Source organism: Vombatus ursinus, unplaced genomic scaffold (genome assembly GCF_900497805.2).
Source record: "Vombatus ursinus unplaced genomic scaffold, bare-nosed wombat genome assembly UNPS02014768.1, whole genome shotgun sequence".
NCBI classification, from domain to species: domain Eukaryota; kingdom Metazoa; phylum Chordata; class Mammalia; order Diprotodontia; family Vombatidae; genus Vombatus; species Vombatus ursinus.
The window spans coordinates 7,064,817-7,084,444 of NW_020954546.1; the positions used below are offsets into that span (position 1 = coordinate 7,064,817).

At 44.8% G+C, this 19,628-nt stretch overlaps 3 protein-coding genes across 3 annotated transcripts; 2 read left to right on the plus strand and 1 right to left on the minus strand.

Annotated features, from left to right (window-relative positions):
- Nucleotides 1-5,660: 5,660 nt before the first annotated feature.
- On the plus strand, nucleotides 5,661-7,488 carry LOC114043138 (RNA-binding protein 8A). The gene is made up of 6 exons (XM_027862104.1): nucleotides 5,661-5,955; nucleotides 6,150-6,209; nucleotides 6,304-6,381; nucleotides 6,566-6,702; nucleotides 7,039-7,175; nucleotides 7,294-7,488. Exons 1-6 carry the CDS (start codon nucleotides 5,889-5,891, stop codon nucleotides 7,337-7,339), a joined length of 525 nt encoding a protein of 174 aa, XP_027717905.1. The 5' UTR covers nucleotides 5,661-5,888; the 3' UTR covers nucleotides 7,340-7,488.
- Nucleotides 7,489-7,579: 91 nt separating this feature from the next.
- On the minus strand, nucleotides 7,580-13,118 carry LOC114043139 (gonadotropin-releasing hormone II receptor-like). Its single transcript, XM_027862106.1, has 3 exons — nucleotides 12,372-13,118; nucleotides 8,855-9,065; nucleotides 7,580-8,285 (listed from the first exon to the last, which is right to left on the minus strand). The coding sequence occupies exons 1-3, from the start codon at nucleotides 12,879-12,881 to the stop codon at nucleotides 7,873-7,875; spliced, it is 1,134 nt and encodes a 377-aa protein (XP_027717907.1). The 5' UTR covers nucleotides 12,882-13,118; the 3' UTR covers nucleotides 7,580-7,872.
- Nucleotides 13,119-13,607: 489 nt separating this feature from the next.
- On the plus strand, nucleotides 13,608-19,111 carry LOC114042738 (peroxisomal membrane protein 11B). Its single transcript, XM_027861433.1, has 4 exons — nucleotides 13,608-13,685; nucleotides 14,529-14,644; nucleotides 16,215-16,416; nucleotides 17,843-19,111. The coding sequence occupies exons 1-4, from the start codon at nucleotides 13,630-13,632 to the stop codon at nucleotides 18,246-18,248; spliced, it is 780 nt and encodes a 259-aa protein (XP_027717234.1). The 5' UTR covers nucleotides 13,608-13,629; the 3' UTR covers nucleotides 18,249-19,111.
- The last annotated feature ends 517 nt before the right edge of the window (nucleotides 19,112-19,628 follow it).

The following is a 19,628-nucleotide window of genomic DNA, read 5'->3' on the forward strand; positions in this document are numbered from 1 at the left end:
GCCAAATTCCAGAATTCCAGGTGAAGGAGAAAATACTGCAGGTAGCCAGAAAGAATCAGTTCAAATATCATGGAGCCACAGTCAGAATTACACAGGTTTTAGCAGCTTCTACATTAAAGGATCATAGGGCTTAGAATATATGCCAGAAGGCAAAGGAATTAGGCTTACAACCAAGAATCACCTACACAACAAAACAGCATAATTTTTCAGGGGAAAAAAATGAATATTCAATGAAATAGAGGACTTTTCAAGCATTCCTGATAAAAAGACCACAGCTGAACAGAAACTATGATTTTCAAATACAAGACTCAAGAGAGGCATAAAAAGGTAAACAGGAAAGAGAAAAAACAAGGGATTCAATAAAGTTAAACTATAAACTGTAAACTGTAAACATCCCTATACAGGGAGATGATACTTATAACTCTTAAGAACTTTATCACTATTAAGGCAGTTAGGAGTATACATAGACAGAGGGTGTGCATATACATTGACTTGGGATGATATCCAAATAACAAATATAATTAAGAGGTGAGAAAGAGGATTGTACTGGGAGAACAGGGAAGGGAGAGGTAGAATGGGGTAAATTATCTCACATGAAGAGAAGCAAAAGACCTGTTAATAATGGAGGGAAAGATTGGGGGGTGGGGGTAGAGTGGGTAACACTTGAACTTTACTTTCATCAGAATTGGCTCAAAGAGGGAATAACATACAGAATCAAATACAGAAATCTATCTTACCCTATAGGAAGTAGGAGAGAAGGGAGAGCAGAGAATGGGGGGACTGATAAAAGGCAGGGCAGATTGGGGGAGGTGGTCAGAAGCAAAACACTGGTGAGGAAGGACAGGGTGAAAATCAAGAGAGAAAGAAGAACAAATGGGAAAAAAAGATGGAGGGAAATACATAGTAATCATAACTGTGAATGTGAATGGGATGAGCTCACCCGTAAAACAGAAGCAGATAGCAGAGTGGATTAAAAACCAGAATCCTACAATATATTGTTTACAAGAAACACACATGAAGCAGAGAGACACACAGAGTAAAGATAAGGGGCTGGAGCAGAATCTATTATGCTTCAGCTGAAGTTAAAATAAAACAGGAATAGCAATCATGATCTCGGACAAAGCAAAAGCAAAAATAGATCTAATTAAAAGAAATAAGAAAGGAAACTATATCTTGCTAAAAGGTATAATAAAGTACTATCAGTACTTAAACATATATGCACCAAATTATATAGCATCCAAATTTTTAAAGGTGTTAAATGAGTTATAGGGGGGAATAGTAAAACTATACTGGTCGGGTACTCAACTTTCACCTCTCACAACTAGATAAATCTAACAAAATAAGAAAAACATTAAGGAGGTGAATAGAATTTTAGAAAACTTAGATATGATAGCCCTTTGAAGAAAAATAGAGATAGGAAGGAATATACCTTTTCCTCAGTGGTACATGGCAGCTACACAAAAGCTGACCATGTATTCGAGCATAAAAACCTCACAAATGCAGAAAGGCAAAAATATTAAATGCATCCTTTTCAGATCATAACACAATAAAAATTACATTCAATAAAGGGCCATGGAAAGATTTAAAATTAATTGGAAACTAATAATTTAATCCTAAAGAATAAGTGGGTCAAAAACCAAATCATAGAAATAGTCAATTTCATTAAAAACAAATGAAAACAATGAGACAACATACTAAAATTTATGGGATGCAGCCAAAGCAGTACCTAGGGGAAAATTTATATCTCGATGCTTACATCAATAAAATAAAGAGCAAATCAATGAATTGAGCATGCAATTAAACTAGAAATGGAACAAATTAAAAATCCTCAATTAAACACCAAAATGGAATTCCTGAAAATCAAGGGTGAAGTGAATAAAATTGAAAGAAAATCATTAAACTAATAAATAAAACTAGGAGCTGATTTTATTTAAAAAAACAAAAAACAAAAACAAAAACCAAATTACTAGTGCCAAAGATGGGAAGGCAAAGGAGCTAGGTAGCAATTATTTAGGAGCTATTTTGCCCAATTATTTGCCAATCTGACAATCTAATGGAAATGTGTATTTACAAAAATATAATCTGCTCAGATTAACAGAAGATGAAATAGAATATGTAATTCCATCCGAGAAAAAGAAATTGCACAAGCTATCAATTAATTTCCTAAGAAAAAATACCTAGGGTCAGATAAGTTTACAAGTCAATTCTGCCAAATGTTTAAAGAACAATTCCAATATTATATAAACTATTTGGAAACATAAGCAAAGAAGGAGCTCTACAAAATTCCTTTTATGACACAAATATGATGCTGATACCAAAACCAGGAATTGCAAAAACACAAAACTATAGACCAATTTTCCTAATGAATATTGATGCAAAAATTTTAAATACTAGCAAGGAAATTATAGCAATATATCACAAGAATCATACACCATGACCAGGCAGGATTTATACCAAAAATGGGAGGCTGAATCAATATTAGGAAAACTATCAGCATAATTGACCATACCAATAACAAAACCAACAGAAATCATATGGTTATCTTAATAGATGCAGAAAAAGCTTTTGACAAAATGCAACATCCCAATAAAAGTGCTAGAGAGCATAGGAATAAATGGAACTTTCCTTAAAACTAATAAGTAGCATCTAAAACCATCAGTAAGCTTTATTTCCCAATAAGATTAGGGGTGAAGCAAGGATGTCATTTGTAACCACTATTATTCAATATTGCACTAGAAATGTTAGCTATAGCAATAAAAGAAGAAAAAAGTGGAAGGAATTGGAAGTCAACGAGGAAACAAAACTATCATTCTTTGCAGCGCATATATATATATATATATAATTATATGTAATGGTATACTTGTAGAATCCTAGAGAATCAGCTAAAAAACTAGTTGAAATAACAACTTCAGCAAAGTTTCAAGATACAAAATAAAGGGTGATACCATAAACAAATTAGGAGAGCAAGGAATAGTTTACCTGTCAGATCTACAGAGAAGGGAAGAATTTATGAATAAACAAAGAGAAAGCATTACAACATGTAAAATAGATAATTTTGATTAATTCAAATTAAATTAAAATATATAATTAAATTAAACTTAAAAATTAAATTTAAATTTAAAAACTTTAAATTAAATTGGTTTTTACCTAAAACCAATGCAACCAACATAGAAGGAAAGCAGAAAGCTGGGAAACAATTTTTATAGCAAGTGTCTCTGAAAAAGGCCTCATTTCTCAAAATGGAGAACTGATACAAATTTATAAGAATAGAAGTCATTACCCAATTAATAAATGGTCAAAGGATATGAACAGCAGTTTTTAGGCCAAGAAATCAAAGCTGTTTATACAGTCATATGCAAAAAAAAGCCTTAAATCATTATTGATTTAGTGAACTGCAAATTAAAACAACTGTGGTACCACCTCACATTTGGCAGATTGATTAATATGACAGAAAAGTAAAATGATCAATGTTGGAGGGGATGTGGAAAAACTGGGACACTAACACACTGTTGGTGGAGTTGTGAACTAATCTAACCTTCTAGAGAGCAATTTGGAACTATGCCCAAAGGGCTATAAATCTGTGCCTACCCGTTGATCCATCAATACCATTACTAGGTCTGTATCCCAAAGAAATTTTTAAAGGGGGGATGTTGGTGGGAGAAGGATCTAGTTGTGCAAAAATATTTATAGCAGATCTTTTTTGTGGTGGCAAAGAATTGTAAATTCAGGGGATTCCTATCAATTGAAAAATGGCTGAACAAATTGTGGTATTTGATTGTAATGAAATACGTTTGTGATATAAGAAATGAAGAGCAGGCTGATTTCAGAAAAACCTGGAAATATTTACATGAAGTGATAAGTGAAGTGAAAACAAAAACAGGAGAACATTGTACACAGTAACAGCAATATTGAGCAATGGTCAATTGTAAATGACTTAGTTATATTCAGCAATACAATAACCCAAGACAATTACAAAGGACTTACGATGAAAAATGCCATCTACCTCCAGACAAAGAACTAATGGAGTCTGCAGATCCAAGTATACTATTTTTCACTTTTTTTGTGTGTCGGTTTGTTTGTTTTGTTTTGCTTTTTGTTTTGGTCCTTGTCTTTCACAGCATAACTAATATGGGAATGTTTTACATGATTGCACACGTATAACCTATATCAAACTGCTTACAGTCGGGGAGTGGGGGGAGAATTTGGAACTCAAAATTTTTAAAAATGAACGTTAAGAATTGTCTTTACATGTAATTGGGGAAAATATTTTTTAAAAAGAAATAAGAGAAGAGTTAGATTTGGGGAGCGAAGAGAAGTTCAACTTTGGAAATAACTAAATTTGATCTACAGTGAGTCAATCGAATGGAGACATCAACTAAGAACTTGGGAAAACAAGACTGGAGATAGCAGAAAGGCTGGAAATAGTCTGGGAGTCATTTGCATGGATATGATCATTGAAGTCGTGGGCATAGATGAAATTTCTGAAGGAGAGAATGTAAAAAGGCGACCTATACTAGATTCAGAAGAGAATGAACGCCGACGGTATTCACGGTGAAGGATGAGGACCCAGGAAGAGAGAATGTCAAAGAGGTAGGAACATGAAGAAAGAGAAGAGGCAGGAAGAGTATTAAGTATCAAATGCTGAATCAGTGTCAAAGTCGAGAACAGAAATCCATAAGGAACTCATCAGTGATCGTGGAGAGAGCTATTTCAGTAGTATGATGGGGGCCAATTATGGCACAAAGTCAAGCTTGAGTTTCTTTATCTGCAAAACGAGGGTGCTAAGTATCTCCCAGTCTTGATAGCCAGGAAGAGAGAGTTGAGGCAGCCTGTAGATTGGTGTTTTTCTCAGTTAGAGGGAGGAGAGACTTAACCTGAATGTGGTCGTTACACGAAAGGGTTTTCAGATAAAGGAGATTTGAGTAAGTTTGTTGACAAAGATGATTAAGAGAGGCTGGGGATATGAGATGCGACTGCGCGGAGTGATCCTGAAAGAAAGGAGAGAATAGGTGCGAACCAAACTAGAGCGAAGGTGTGAGTGCACAGCAGCTGTGGAGGTGAGATCATACCGAAGGGGATGAAGTTCGGGGCTTGGGAGACTGACTTGGGAGGAATCCCTACGGCGTAAATGCGGAAGAAACTGAAGTCTTGGACTCCCTTCCAGGCCACTGGTTTAGGAACACCACCTAACCCTTTCCGAAGACGCTATCGGAGGCAATTCTCATGTAATCTAGACCAGGCGAGGCTAAGGAATCTCTGGCGCAACGAAGTTCCTTGGACCCAGGTTTTGTTTATTTACAAGAATTCTTTTCTGGAGGAGACGCAGCCCTGAGGTTTCTGGCCCGGCCACCGGGCGCCCGGCTCGGCAGGGAAAGTGGGTTCCGAAATGAAGATGGCGCCCTCTCCCGCCCCTTCTTCGGTCTTTCCTTTCAGGAGAGAAGAAAGAAAAGCCCACCGAGCGAAGAATCGCTAGAAAGACTAAGAAAGCCGCGGGCTCCAGAAGCGGCGGAGGGTTGCTGTGCTTCGCTGACCGGAAGCAGCCGCCAGGCGTGAGAGGGGGAGGGAGGAACGCGCAGGGATCAGGACGCAAGCGAGGCGCAGGCGCGGCCCAGACCTATCCCCGCCCCCAATCACGTGATCTGCTTTCCGGGCCTTCCCAGGAAGCCCTGCCTTCAAGATTCCTCCTCGCACACTCCTCCAGCCCAGAAGCCGCCAGAGTGCGCGAGCGTGCAGCGTCTCCGCCAAAGAGAAGAGAGAGTCTTAGAGTCGAGTCGCCCGATTGGCTACCCAAGCAGTCAACAACACCTCGTGGGGCGTTTCTTTCCCCCGCCATTTGTCCCATCGTGCCTTGCTGCAGAACCGCTCCGAGGAGCCCGTGAACTGGCAAGATGGCAGACGTGCTGGACCTTCATGAGGCCGGAGGCGAGGACTTCGCCATGGACGAGGATGGGGACGGTGCGGAGCGGGTGTGCTGGGGCCAGAGGGGCCGGACCTCGGAAAGGGGAGGGGCGGGGGGCGGGTCCTCTTCCCCTGGCAGACCCGGGGAGACCGGGCCGGGCCGGGCCGCGCCGCGCCGCCGGCCTTAGGGGTGGGAGGCCCAGCGGGACCCCGGGCCGCCCTCCCTGACCCAGCTCTCCCCTTCCCTCCAGAGAGTATTCACAAACTGAAGGAGAAGGCCAAGAAACGCAAGGGTCGCGGCTTCGGCTCAGGTGAGACCAGGGGAAAGGAGGGCGAGGGGGGCCGCCCTCGGGCCGCTGGGTGGGCCGCCGTTATTTTCTGAGACTTGCTGCATGTGCTTTACAGAGGAAGGGTCCCGGGCGCGAATGCGGGAGGATTATGACAGTGTGGAGCAGGATGGAGATGAACCCGGGCCGCAGCGATGTGAGTGCCCAGAGGCAGGGAGACGAGTGGGGTCCTCGTCCCGAGGGGAAATAGTGGGAGGGAGCCCGGGTGGTCTTCCTTGTTGGTCGTCTTCCCCAGACCCCCTGCGTGCTGAATCCTGGGGTCTCTAGGAGCCACAGGTGTAAGTTCTGACGCTTTCCCCTCCTGTGCCCTGACTCCCTAGCTGTTGAGGGCTGGATTCTCTTTGTGACTGGGGTCCATGAGGAGGCCACCGAAGAAGACATACATGACAAGTTTGCAGAGTACGGGGAAATCAAGAATATTCACCTCAACCTGGACCGGCGAACGGGATACCTCAAAGTAAATTTGAAGTTTGGGCCCTACAGCTCTCTAAATACAGGATGGAGGGGGGCAGTCAGAGCTTGAGTATTTACAGAATGGGGAATGATGAGCAAATTTGGATTAAAGTAACACTGAAAGTTAATTTAGTTATACATGGCAAAGACAAACATTGTAACAGACAACAGGAACACAGTAGAAGTGGTAAGTTCATGCTGCACATTCATTCAACAAAAACTTACAGGGCTGGATGTTTGTTTAATAATGTAAGTTTAGGTTTGATAACCAAGATGGATTTGTTACCATGCTTTGTATGGATAGGGAATGTCTGATGTCTTTTTTTGTCCTTTCCCCAAGGGGTATACGCTAGTTGAATATGAAACATACAAGGAGGCTCAGGCTGCCATGGAGGGACTCAATGGCCAGGATATGATGGGGCAACCCATAAGTGTGGACTGGTGTTTTGTTCGGGGGCCACCCAAAGGCAAAAGGAGGTGAGGAGGAAAGAGCAAGTGGTTGTGAATTGGATGTATACAGATGAAACAAACAGAATAATACTTGGTTCACCATCTAGTCACCCTGACAGACTATCCTTCTTCCTTCTCTTTTCAGAGGTGGCCGAAGACGGAGTAGGAGTCCGGACCGGAGACGTCGCTGACAGCATTGCTCAGATGTCATTCTCCAGAGAATCAGTGTGCCTCCATCCAGCCTTGGAGGAAAGGGGCTGGGATGGGACTTTGACTTAATCTCCCGCCTCCTTAAGTGTTTCTTTTGCATTGTGAATAAACAGTTTAGTTTTCTTTTCTACACATGAGAGAATCAAACATATCAGGTAAAAAGCCAGAGAGGCAACCCAGGCTTTTTCTGACTAAGTAGTGAAAACCCATTCCTCTTCCAGCTAAGAGAGTGAAATGTACTATAACATTAAGGGAAATATCAAGGATGTTCTTCCAAGTATTGAATTACTGAAGTCTAGAATGTTCTTATTCTTTCCCTTACTAGGGGTGGAAGAAGAATCTTCTCCACCAGGAGACTCATGTGCCATCCATATTTTCTGTTTGACCGGGGTAGGTGGTAAGGAGTAGGAGTGGCTACAGGGACAAGGTAGGGATTCTAAAAAAAATAGTTACTCTTTATTACTTTGTGGTTAGAGGCTGGGGCTAGAATTTAAGAAAAGGATCTCAGCAAGAGTTACAGAGATGTTTCCTCCATTTTTCCTGTCTTTCCACTATCATCTGTGCTGGCTTCCAGCTGCCTAGGTGCCTGAACCACTTGCTGAGGGACTCTCCAAGAGCTCCTTGCCCCCCGGGAAGAATCTGAGCCAAGTTCCTGGTGTCCTTTTCTACAGCCAAGGGTGAAGGCCCCGTAGAGTAAGGGGTCCAGGGGAGCATTGAGGAGGCCAAAGAGGAACAGAATGTGGCTGAGACTAGGGGGGACATTGCTTAGCATGCTGGGAGAAAACCAGTACCACAGACCCAGCAGGTAGTAGGGTGTCCAACAGATAACGAAGGTCAGCAGGACAAGTAGGGATAGTCGAAGGGCCCGAAGCCGCACACGGGGGCGATTGTCAAAGGAACGACGAAGAGCGAACTGACCAGCAGGGGCTGGGGAGTCAGAGATGAATAATTGTCAATTCCCTTACTAGGCACTAGGTGGGCATGAGGCAAGCTGATGGAAGGAGGGAGATGGATAGATGTAGATTGCAGTTCTTTTTGAAGCTCACATATGAATACTATATTATTCTTGTACACATGCACAAACACACCTCACTGAGGGTACAAATCACCTTTCCAAACAGGGTTTAGGGAGGAGAGACATGCTAGGGAAAGGACTTCAGGCCAGCGTATGGGGTACTGCTGTAGAATATAAAATTGACTAGCCCCGCTCCTTTCCCCCTATCACCCTTTCTAACCTTTACCCATGGCCAAGGGAGATGGTGGTCGGTGACATGTACCACCACCCTGTGAACCTGGGTTTTAAAGAATGACCAGATACCATTAGGACTGTTTGGATTCTTACTGATTTCCCCCATATCAATGGGCTGGAGTTAAGGAGTACTGTTGTGATTAGGCTCTCACTATGGGCTAAAGACTAGAAGATTTTCATGGTGGAAATTGGAACTGAAGCTATGGATTGGGCAATGAGCATCAGGATCTAGGGATTGGAGGCTCACCATGCTCCCCCTTCCCAGTTCGGTGTCTGGACACACTGAATACAATTCGACCATAGCAGATTGCCATGGCTGTCAGAGGTATCAGGAAGAGCCCACAGAAGGTGAAGAGGTTATAAGCGATTTCTTGCCATCGGGCCTTGAAGCTTCCTTTGGTGACACACTGAATGAAGGGGACTGGGCCAGCACGGCGGACAGTATGAAACAGGAACAGCTGGAGTGGGGTGCAGTATAAAACAAAGACTTCCACCTTATGTCATAATATTCCCACTACCATCCCCTCACCCCTACCATACAGGCAAGTTAATAGGGCAGTATTGGTTAGGGCAACAGTATATCCATGATGCCAACCACAAAAAAAAAACAAAACTGAGTATAAACATCCACTTAAAGGCTTGTGTGTCCCCAAATTTAGCTGTATTCTGTTTTAGCAAAACTTGACCCGTATGAGGAGGGTGTTTTGTTTTTTTTTTCATTTTAGCCACCTAGCCAATAACTCATGGTGCTAGTTTGCCTGTGTGTGGACAAGATAAGTTCTATTTAAACAAAAAATACTGTATAAAGGATGCTGTTCAGAAACCTACTTAAGCAGTCAATCTATTTAACAAAATGTTCTTTGAGTAAGAACGTGTATTGTAACTATTGAAAGTATTAATAAAAATTGACATTTTTAAAAAAAATGTGTTGGTCATTTGCATATTGTTTTTGCTTGGAGACTGCAGGGCTGTTGGCTTTCATTCCAGCAATGGAAGCAGAAATACCCTGGCATCTAAATGAATAGGTAAATCATGCTTGGAGGCCTCTAGAGTTTCAGCAGAAAGGGGAGGAAATGTTACAGAAATGGGAGGACAATAGCTGAAGGGTTAACCAGTTGCTTGGAACTTTGATCTGCTCTGAGCTGACTGGGGATAGGGAAGTGGCAAGATGTAAAGTAGTCAGGAGGGGACACTGGACCAGGAATCTGAAGATAGGAGTTCCAGTCTATTTCTACAAGTTAGTAACCAAATGTAATCAAATACTAAACCAGCTTCAGATATAATTGGGTGCGTGACCCTGGCCAAGTCACTTAACCTTTGCCTTAGTTTCCTCAGATGTAAAATAGGGATAATAGCATCTACCTTGCATGGTTGATGTGAGAGTATGAAATAATATTTGTAAAGTGCTTGGCACAGTGCCTGGCACATAGCAGACCCTATATAAATGCTTATTTCCTTCCTTTTTCCTTTGTTGACCAAATCAACCTTTGGACAGGTCAGAACCTCTCAGATTGTTGAATATAAAATGACAATAATGACCTATACTATCTAGCTCATACGGTTTTAAGTAAATTGCTAATTGATATATGTAAGCTCTTTTTACCACCAAATCACTTCCCTCAAAACAACTCTGTGCAGTAAGTAGCACAAGTTAATAACAGTTGACTTGCCCATAGTCTCAATGGCAGAGCTGAGAAGAAAACCAAGCGCTGACTCAGACCAGTAAGTGATCAAGCAATACCTGGGCTGTTTACAGTACAGTTCTAGGGATCAAATGATATAATCAATGCAAAAAATATTTTTTTTTAAACCACCCTCCTTGTAAATAAAAGGGATAATTTTTTTTTTTCCCCTGGGTATTCACTGTTTTCTTATTTTGCCTTCTAATGCTCAGAAACAACCTTGCCATTTTGGGAAGGGAGAAGGCAATGGATAAAAATAAATGACCAGGGATCTAATCCTTCTATCTAAACTGAAAATGAAAGCCCACGGGTTTTACAAACTATATTAGCTCCTTCGGTAGCTGCTGGTGGGTATGTGGAAAAGTCAGTGTTTGGTGCAAATCTAAATGGACTCAAATAACCAGATGTCTAACCCTTCTCCATGTTCTAAAAGTAGATTAAGGCTCCAAGCAATCCATAGCACTTACATTTACCACAATAGTCTCAGTCTTCCTATTCTTTCCTTTGATCAATAAAAGATTAATACAACCTTAGAGCAAGAAGGGACTTTAGAGACTATGTGCCCCAACCCCTTCACTTTATAGAGGAGGCAATTCAGGCCCAGAGGTAAAGTGACTTATCCAAAGTCACAGCAAGTTAGGAGAAATCTTTCAATACGTTCATAATTTCTTTTGCTGAAACTTCCCCTTCTAAATGTCTCTGGCACCTGGAAACTTAATAAATGTAAGCAGGCAGTCTAATCAATTTAATAACTTTAAACATCTTATACATATATTGAACTCTAAAACACCAACACATTTTTAAAATTGTCAAATTTTATTAAGAAAAAAATTGCATCTATTAAAGTGATAGCAAAAAACTAACATTCATCTCAGTTATCTTGGAACTGACAAAACATCCCCTTTTGCAAAATATTTCTCCTACCTCCAAACCACCATTATTAGTTTGTTGGTATTGATACAGGGTTCGTAACTAATTTTGGCTTTATATAAAAGAAGAAAATCATTAGGGTAATTCCTCCTTCCCTTGTAGCCATAGGTTTCTTTACAGTTAAGGATGAGTTACTTGGAACGTTGACTACTCATTGGATAAAATACTTGTTTGTCTTAAAACCATAATTAGGATTGCTTTCAGTATTCTCATATATCTTCTCTAGCTGTAGCTCTCGGTACCACCTAGTTTCTGTCTTGTGGAAATTAGTGATTTTTAATAATTTTGTAGATTTAGATCCCCTTATTGCAGTAAAAACAGCACTAGCTTAGAGTCAGAAAACTTGGATTCTAGTTCAGGCTTTTCAGTTCATTGGCTGTGTGAACTAGGGGAAATCACTTAATATTTCTGAGCCTTGGTTTCCCCTCTTGTAGAATGGGAATATTCAATCAATAAACATTTATTTTTAAACATTACATGCACTACCTAACTCATAGTGCTGTTGTGAGCTCAAAGGAGAAGTACATTAAGCATTTTGTACCTGTACTTAAAGTGCAGTACTTGTAAATGAGCATTTTTTTCTTAGATCCTTCCAAAATGAAAAATCCCAGCTGCTCTGTCACCGAGGTAGCTAGGGTTTTGTTTGTTTTGGTAAAAGAAAAAAAAAAACGTTTGTTTTCGTTGCTTTTTTTCCTCTAACCTTTTGAAGCTTCCCGGTTGATTGATTTAAGATTTGATCGTCAGAACTGCCTGAAGCATTCAAGTTCTGTCATGCACCATAAATTTGCATACTATGATTTCAATTTACTTCACTCCTTCACTTCAAACCTTTCTTATTTCCTGCTACAATAGCCTCTCCTCGTTTACGGTAGAGTTGGAGGAAAAGTGAGAAGAGAGAAACTGAAGTTTGGGGGACCCACTGGAAAGTGAGAGAGAAGCCTTACAGAAAAACGGAAAGCGGGACGGAGCAGATAGCCCTTCCAGGGGTGGGTGGGCTATCTCTCTGCATTTCAATTTTACGTAAATTGTATGTAAATAAACGTTGAAGGACAAAGAAGAGGTAAAAGAGATCTTTTCCTTGAGTTCCCTGGGTAGGGTAGGTAGGTAGGTAATACCTTGACTCCTCCGGCTTACACTCTTTCGGTCACTCACCTGGGGCAGGGCAAGCAGAAAACTAAGCCCCCAGGCCGTTCCCAGCAGCTTTCGCCCACCCCCTCGGGGTCCAAGAGGATGGAGCACGGCAGCCTGGCGGTCAAGTCCAATGACCACAGGCAGAAAAGCAGCCGCGTACATGGCCAGCAGTTTCAGGAACATGAGTGTCCGGCAAGCAACATCTCCAGCGAGCCACTGCACTGTGGCATTCCACGCAGCATCCAGCGGCATGACTACGAAAGTGACCAGTAAGTCTGCAGCGGCCAAGTGGCCAAAAAGTCGGCGGACAGGGGAGGGACGGAGTCTACTGGATCTTGGCCGCGTCACTGACCACAGCACAGCCAGATTCCCTGCAGCCGACGACAGGAACAGGGCAGCGGTCACTCCTACTCGGACCTTGGCGGCGGTTGAGAAGGTGGGAAGCGCTGACTCCTCCACCTCGACCCCCGCTCCCGCCCAAGCTTCCTCTCCGGCTGAAGAGCCCCAGACTGTGTCATTGCCCATGGACATAGCTGCAGGGGGGAAGCGGCCGGCTCGGGCAGCCCATCCCTTCCCCCGCCGGGCCAGGGGCTGGTGCCGGTCATCGTGGTCTCCGACCGCATCGGTCGCCAGCCTCAGGAACCCTCCCCATCTTTGGCTGCTGCGTGTCCAGCTCCGCCCCGTTGACCGGAACTCAAGGTCCCATGCACTTGTCCAGCCCGCGGGGGGCTTCCCTGGCCCTCCTGCTCCGTGCCCAGACCCGGCTGGCCGAGTTCTCCGGTGCTGCGTCCCGGGTGCGCCGCGGTCCGGCGCCCGCTCCGCAGCTGGAGGTCACTGCGGCTGCGGCTCAGCACTCCAACCTCCCGCCGGCCCCGCCCCCGCCTCCCCAGGCCCCGCCTCTCGCTGGTCCCACCTCCCCCTTCCTCCGCGGGCAAGTGCATTTAAAGGCGGCGGCTGCCGAGTGTCCCCAAGCACCGCGCTGGAAGTCGCTCCGGTCTCTGGGGCGCGGGGAAGTCGGTGGAGATGACGGAGACTCCCGGCGCGCCCGAGCCTCTAGAGGAAGCCGAAGCGCCGGCGGAGATGGCGGGCCCCGGCGGGCCCCCGCCCGGCCTCGGCTACGAGGGGCGGGGCCTCCGCGCGCTTTGCTTGGCGCCCGAGTTTGTCCCTCGCGCGGTGCCGTCGGGTTCTGCGGCGGTGGGCGTGGGAAGGGGAAAGGAGACGGGCCCAACTGGGCAGAACTGGGCCGCAGAGCCGGTTAGTGGACCTCGGTGCCGCAGGCATGGATGCCTGGGTCCGCTTCAGCGCCCAGAGCCAGGCCCGGGAGCGCCTGTGCAGGTGCGGCCGGGGCCGGGGGGCGCGAGCGGGGACGCACACCTTTGCGGTCAGGTCGGGCTACGCGGTGGGAAAGGGTCAGCCCCGGGTACGGAGGCCCGGAGAGACCGACCCCTGGGCGAGTGTGCGGGAATGCGCAGGGCGAGTTGTGAGGGAATGACTCGTTTCCGCCCGCAGGACAGATGGGGAAACTGAGGCATGGGTTGGGGGCAGGACGGGGAGGGGTGGAGATCCCGACGACCAGGCTCCCGCGGAGACGGACTTGGAGCCGCCCGACCGCCACCGGTCCCCGCTGCTCGCTGCGGGGCCTCCGAGGGTCTCATGTCCAAGTGACCCAGGCGGTGTTGGGGGCGGGGAGGGAGCCGGCTGGGCCGCGGCGCTGGGTGGAGTCTGTGAACTCTGCCTTGGAGCGGGACGTGCCCAGACCCCGCCCCCAAGGCCGGGAGCCCCCAGGCCCTCCGAGGAGCTCCAGCTCACCCCTCCATCTCTCCGAGGCCGCCTGGATGCACAGCCCTTCTTCTTCCCAGTGTCCATTTCCTTCTTCTTTCTTTGCTTTAATCCATGCTTCCCTTCTCCCCGACCAGCCCATAGCTTCTCTTCTCTCTCACCTTCCTCACCCTCCCTCCCCTATGACCTTCACTGGTTCCGCTGCCCCCTCCCCGCTCTTCTCCGCTGCTCAGAAGGGCAGAACGGGGAACCTGGGGAGTGGGTTTGTGCGGGAAGGAAGCTGCCTTGGATCGGGGGTGTGCGAGTCTTAAGGAAGGTGTCTGCTGGGGGAGGAGGTGTTTCAGTCTGACTTCCACACCACCCTCTTCCAGCCCCTACCCCCTCTCCTCCTTCTCATAGGGCTGCCCAGTATGCCTGCTCTCTCCTTGGTCACGCGCTGCAGAAACATGGGGCAAGTCCTGAACTTCAGAAGCAAATACGACAGCTGGAGGGCCATCTGAGCCTTGGACGAAAGCGTAAGTGACTCTTTTCTCCTCTGAATAGATGAGGGTAAGGCATTCTGTAATTACCTCTGACTTCCTTTCTTAGTCCCTCCCTCCACCTTTTCTCTCCCTTCCTGTATTGTACCAAAAATCTCTTTTTAAATAAATGTTTTATGGATACTCTTTTATTTTTTTAAACGTCTCTATCGTTTCTCACTGATTGTTGCATTACCTCCTCAATCTTTCCTTGTAAGTAAGTACAGTTAAGCAAAGCAGATCCACACATTATCCGTGTCTGACCATGCAGGCTTTATTGCACACTTCTAGGCTCCATCTCCCTCAGGATAAGGGAGCAGGCATGCCTCCTGTCAGTCAAGATTGGTCACAGCATTGATTAGAGTTTTAAAGTTATTAGTTGTTGTTTATCTGCAATATTGTGGTCATCATTTCAGTTGTTCACCAAGCTGTTTACTTCACACTGTCTCAATTTATGGGGATCTTCCCAACTTTCCCTAAATTCTTCATATTTGATGTTTCTTATGATACAGTAATATTTTATTACATTCACATACCACAATTTGTTCAGCTGTTCTCCCATCAGCAGGGTTGTGTTTCTTTCCATTTCTTTGCTGCTACAAAAAAGTGCTGTTATAAATATTTTCGTATATATGGAGTCTTTTCCCACTGTCTTTGACCTCTTTGGAGTGTGTGCCTAGTCATAGTATCACTGGATTAAAGGGTACATACAATTTAGTGACTTTTCTACTGTAATACCAAATTGTTTTCTAACATGCTCAGACCAGATTGGAGCTCCACCAACAGAAGATTTTTGTGCCTCTCTTTCCACAAACCCTGAAACATTTACCATTTTTGTCTTTTGTTATCTTTGCCGGTTTGATGATTGTGAGGTAACCTTGTATTTTTAATTAGTCTTTGTCTTATTAGAGATTTGGAATACTTATATTCTTGTTGATAACTTGAATTTCTTTTGATAACTGTCTGTTCATTTCCTTTTGTCACTTATCTGTTGGGTAATAGCTCTTGTTCTTATATATTTATATCAATTCCCTGTTTATCTTCTGTATGTTACTTTTATCAGAGATCTTTGCTGCAAAGATTTTTTTGTTCCAGTCAACAGCTTCTCTTCCACTTCTAGCAGTATTATTCATGCAAAAGCTTTTCAGTTTTATGTAATTGAAATGACCTATTTTATCTTTTATGATCACCATTTTTCCTGGTTTGATTAAGAATGAAATGCTCTTCCAGCCATAGCTTTACCCCTCACTCTTATTTCACAGTTGAGGTGGCAGGAAGGCAGAGTACAAGTAGGGGATTGGAAAGGGGTGGGATGATTAAAACTGTGGACCGAAGGGAAATGGAGAAAATGTGATTATAGAGTTTGAAGTTTTCAAAGATGAAGAAATGAAACTTGTCTGTCTCAACCCTCAGCTTACTTCTTGCTTTTGTCCTGTTGCTTATTCACTGGCACGCTCTGTCCTCAGCCTTGTTTTGTCTGCCTGTGGCTGTCTTGTTCATCTCTCTCCGTACTTGCTGCGTGTGCCTCTCCTGTCTCACCTGTCCCCTTGCCCTTTTTCCCATCCAGTTCTTCGCCTGGGTAACTCAGCAGATGCCCTCGAGTCCGCCAAACGGGCTGTGCATCTGTCAGATGTCGTCCTTCGATTCTGCATCACTGTCAGCCATCTCAATCGAGCCTTGTACTTTGCCTGTGACAATGTCTTGTGGGCTGGAAAGGCTGGGTTGGCACCCCTTGTGGACCAGGAGAAGTGGGCCCAGCGTTCATTCAGGTTAGAGACCTCTCTGCCGTTGGACTTCATCCCACTTTGGGAACCCTTTAAGTAAGACCTTGGGAAATGAGCCTTTGGTGAGAGCTGGCCACCCCAAACCAGCACATCTTGATTCCCCTGGATTCTAATCTGCCATTGTGTGCTAAATGGGGGTGAGGGGATGTGTAATGGATAGAGCATTGGATTCTCAGTCTGAAGACTTGGATTCAAATCCTGCTCTGACTGCTCTTGACTACAGTCATCTGATCGCTTTGGACCACAGCTTCCCCGTTTATAAAAACAGGGACAATAGTACTGTTGTCCACTTTAAAGGGTTTTTTATGAGGTTGAAATATGATAGTGTGTATAAAGTCTTTTTCAGTCTTTAAGGCACTATATAAAATATCTATTGTTATTATTAAAAGATGCCAAGAATTTATGGAACATGAGACATTAGGTTTTGTGGCACTTTGAGGTGACCTTTGAGTCAGGAAAACCTGGGTACAAGTGTTGCCTCTGACACATTGGCAGTGTGACCTTGGGCCCCAAAGATAACCACTCAGTGCTCATCTCTCTAAGACTAGAAGGTGTAGAGAAGGTGCAGATCTGCATTGGTCTTCACTGGAAGCTTTCTAACCTGATGAAATCCCAGATCAAATCGGAAATTGGGAGCAGCCGTAGCCTGGTTGTGGTACCCTCCTTTGCCTTTCCTTTCATTCCTTACTGTCCCTGTCCCCAATCTCTGGTCTCTATTGTTTCCATATGTCTGCCTTTCTCCTTATTCCTCCTCTCATCTCAACCTTCTCTCCTAGTCATTTGCCAGTGTAGACATGATCGTGGCTGTTCTCTGGAAGTACCAGTAAACTTCCTTATTTTTGAGTGTCCACTGTACCTAGAGCTCTGTACCAGGTGCTGTTGAATAGATACAAAAAAGGTGAAGTGCTTGGCCTCAAGGATTTAAATTCAGTCACATAAGTATTAAGCGTCTACTGTGTGCCAAGCACTTTTGTAGGCCCTGAGGATTTCGGGAAAGAGTCTTTTCCATTAGAGAGCTTACATTAGACAGTAACTTAGAATCTCCCATAGGTAAGGAGACTAAACATACACCAGAAATAAGTGAGGCTCATTTTTGTAGGGAAAAGGTGCATGTTAATGCAGTATAAACTGAATGTCTAAGTTCTAAGTATAGCAGTGAGCCAAGTTAGGTGAAGTTAGCCTGGAAAGTTCCCTAAATTTCGAGCAAGGTTTTGAAGGTAGAGAGAAAGTTGAATTATTAATGGAAAAGTAGGAAGACATTCCAGAATGGGGAAAAGGCATGTGCTTGGGGGTGATCTGATGTGATTTTCTTAGCAAATTAAAAGAGAAGATTACTGACTGATCCCTGGGGCACTGAGCTCAGATTTCCCTCCATCTTATTGATCCTTTTTACCCTGTGCCTCTGTCCCAGGTATTACTTATTTTCTCTCATCATGAATTTGAGCCGTGATGCCTACGAGATACGACTGCTGATGGAACAGGAGTCTTCAGCTTGTGGCCGCCGGCCAAAGGGGTCAGCAGGAGGGACCCTGGGAGGCGGTGAAGCTGGGGGTACAGCGTGGGTCAGTGCCCCAGGAGGGAGTCTGCCCCATCTGGCCCTGCAGCTTCGGCTTCGAGTTCTTCTCCTCACCCGGGTCCTCCAAGGCCATCCCCCCCTCCTGCTGGATGTGGTCAAAAATACTTGTGATCTCTTCATCCCACTGGACAAGCTGGGCCTATGGCGTTGTGGCCCTGGAGTTGTGGGGTTCTGTGGTCTGGTGTCATCCATCCTGTCTATCCTTACCCTACTCTGTCCCTGGCTCCGACTCAAGCCCTGAAACCAAAATTCTAGGGTGGAAGAGAGTCTGAGCTGGGAATGGGGAGAGGTGGCAGGTTCTGTTGTTCCATCATCCCCCTGACTTCCTTTTAGTTAAAACTCAAGCTTGAAGAATTACAGATGAAGAGTGACTAGGGGGTAAAGGGCAGCCCTTGGATTCAATGGGAGAATTCTCTTCCTCTCTTACTGCAATGGTTCTTTGTCTCTTGAGTCTCCTCTTGCTATTTTTAAATTAAAATTTATTTTTTTTCAGTCAACAAAAATCCTCCTTCTCTCCCTCCCACTGAGAAAGAAAAACACACCCCCAGTCCGAACATGTATGGTTATTTTACTTTTTTCCTAGTCTCTCTCACATTTGTTTCTGAGACTCTTTAAATTCCTCCTCATTCTCCATCATAGTTATTTAGTTATTAGCCACATTTCCCTTGATGGAAGAAGAGAGACCCCAGATTTTGATCCATCATGCCTTAGCTGTTTCCCGTTCAGTGCAGAGGATGATTGGGCAGATGGAGAGTCTTGGGGCTTATGTGGGAGAATGGCTCAGCAATGTCTCCTCCCAGCTCCTTTTCCCTGGGTGCCATGTTTTCCTTTCCAGAGCCATTTGGGTTTTCTCCTCTCATCTCATCTCCCACCTTCCCCTTGATTGGCCCTTCCTGTCTTCACTCCTGTATTTCTGGTAATGGCTTCTGTTTCTCAGCCCTTTGTACCTTCTCCCCAGGTCCACTCCCTCCCCGTGATGCTGTCTGTGTTCAGCATCCTGTTGTAAATACTGTACAATGAAACTGTAAATAGCTTTGGCCAAAGCCCCCGCTGGCTTGCCGACTCAGAAGGGCAGCGAATTAAAGAAGAGTCTTGCTCATTGGCCTTCGGTTTGGTCACTTGGATAGTCTGGCCGTTTTTGGCCTCTGCTCGAGCCTTGCAGGCTGTCTGTGGTGTTGGTCATCATCCTCAACTATTGATGGGCTCAGGGTGCCAAGCTCAGTACTAGAGATAAAGAAGGGACATCGGGAGGCCATGACCCCTGTCATCGGGGGTCTCAGCTGGCATAACTATAAAATGATGAGACTGCTTCCACAAGCCACGTGTGAGAGTCATGCCTTGCTCTTAAAACACTCCAAGCTTATTAATCTACAGAATCAGGAATAGAAGAAGCTTGAGGTCTACACCCCAACTTGTGACGGAATGAATCCTGCTTTGTGGTGCAGGGAGGGACCTCGGCCTCTGTCAGTACTTGTACCTTCCTTATCCCAGATGAATAAAATCAGCCTAGGGAATCCTAAATACCCCGGCCACTGAGAGAGACAAACTGAATGACAAAGAATGGGAGAGGGGTGATAGATGGGGAACTTCAAAAGATGTCTCTGCCTGGCCTTCTCAGTGA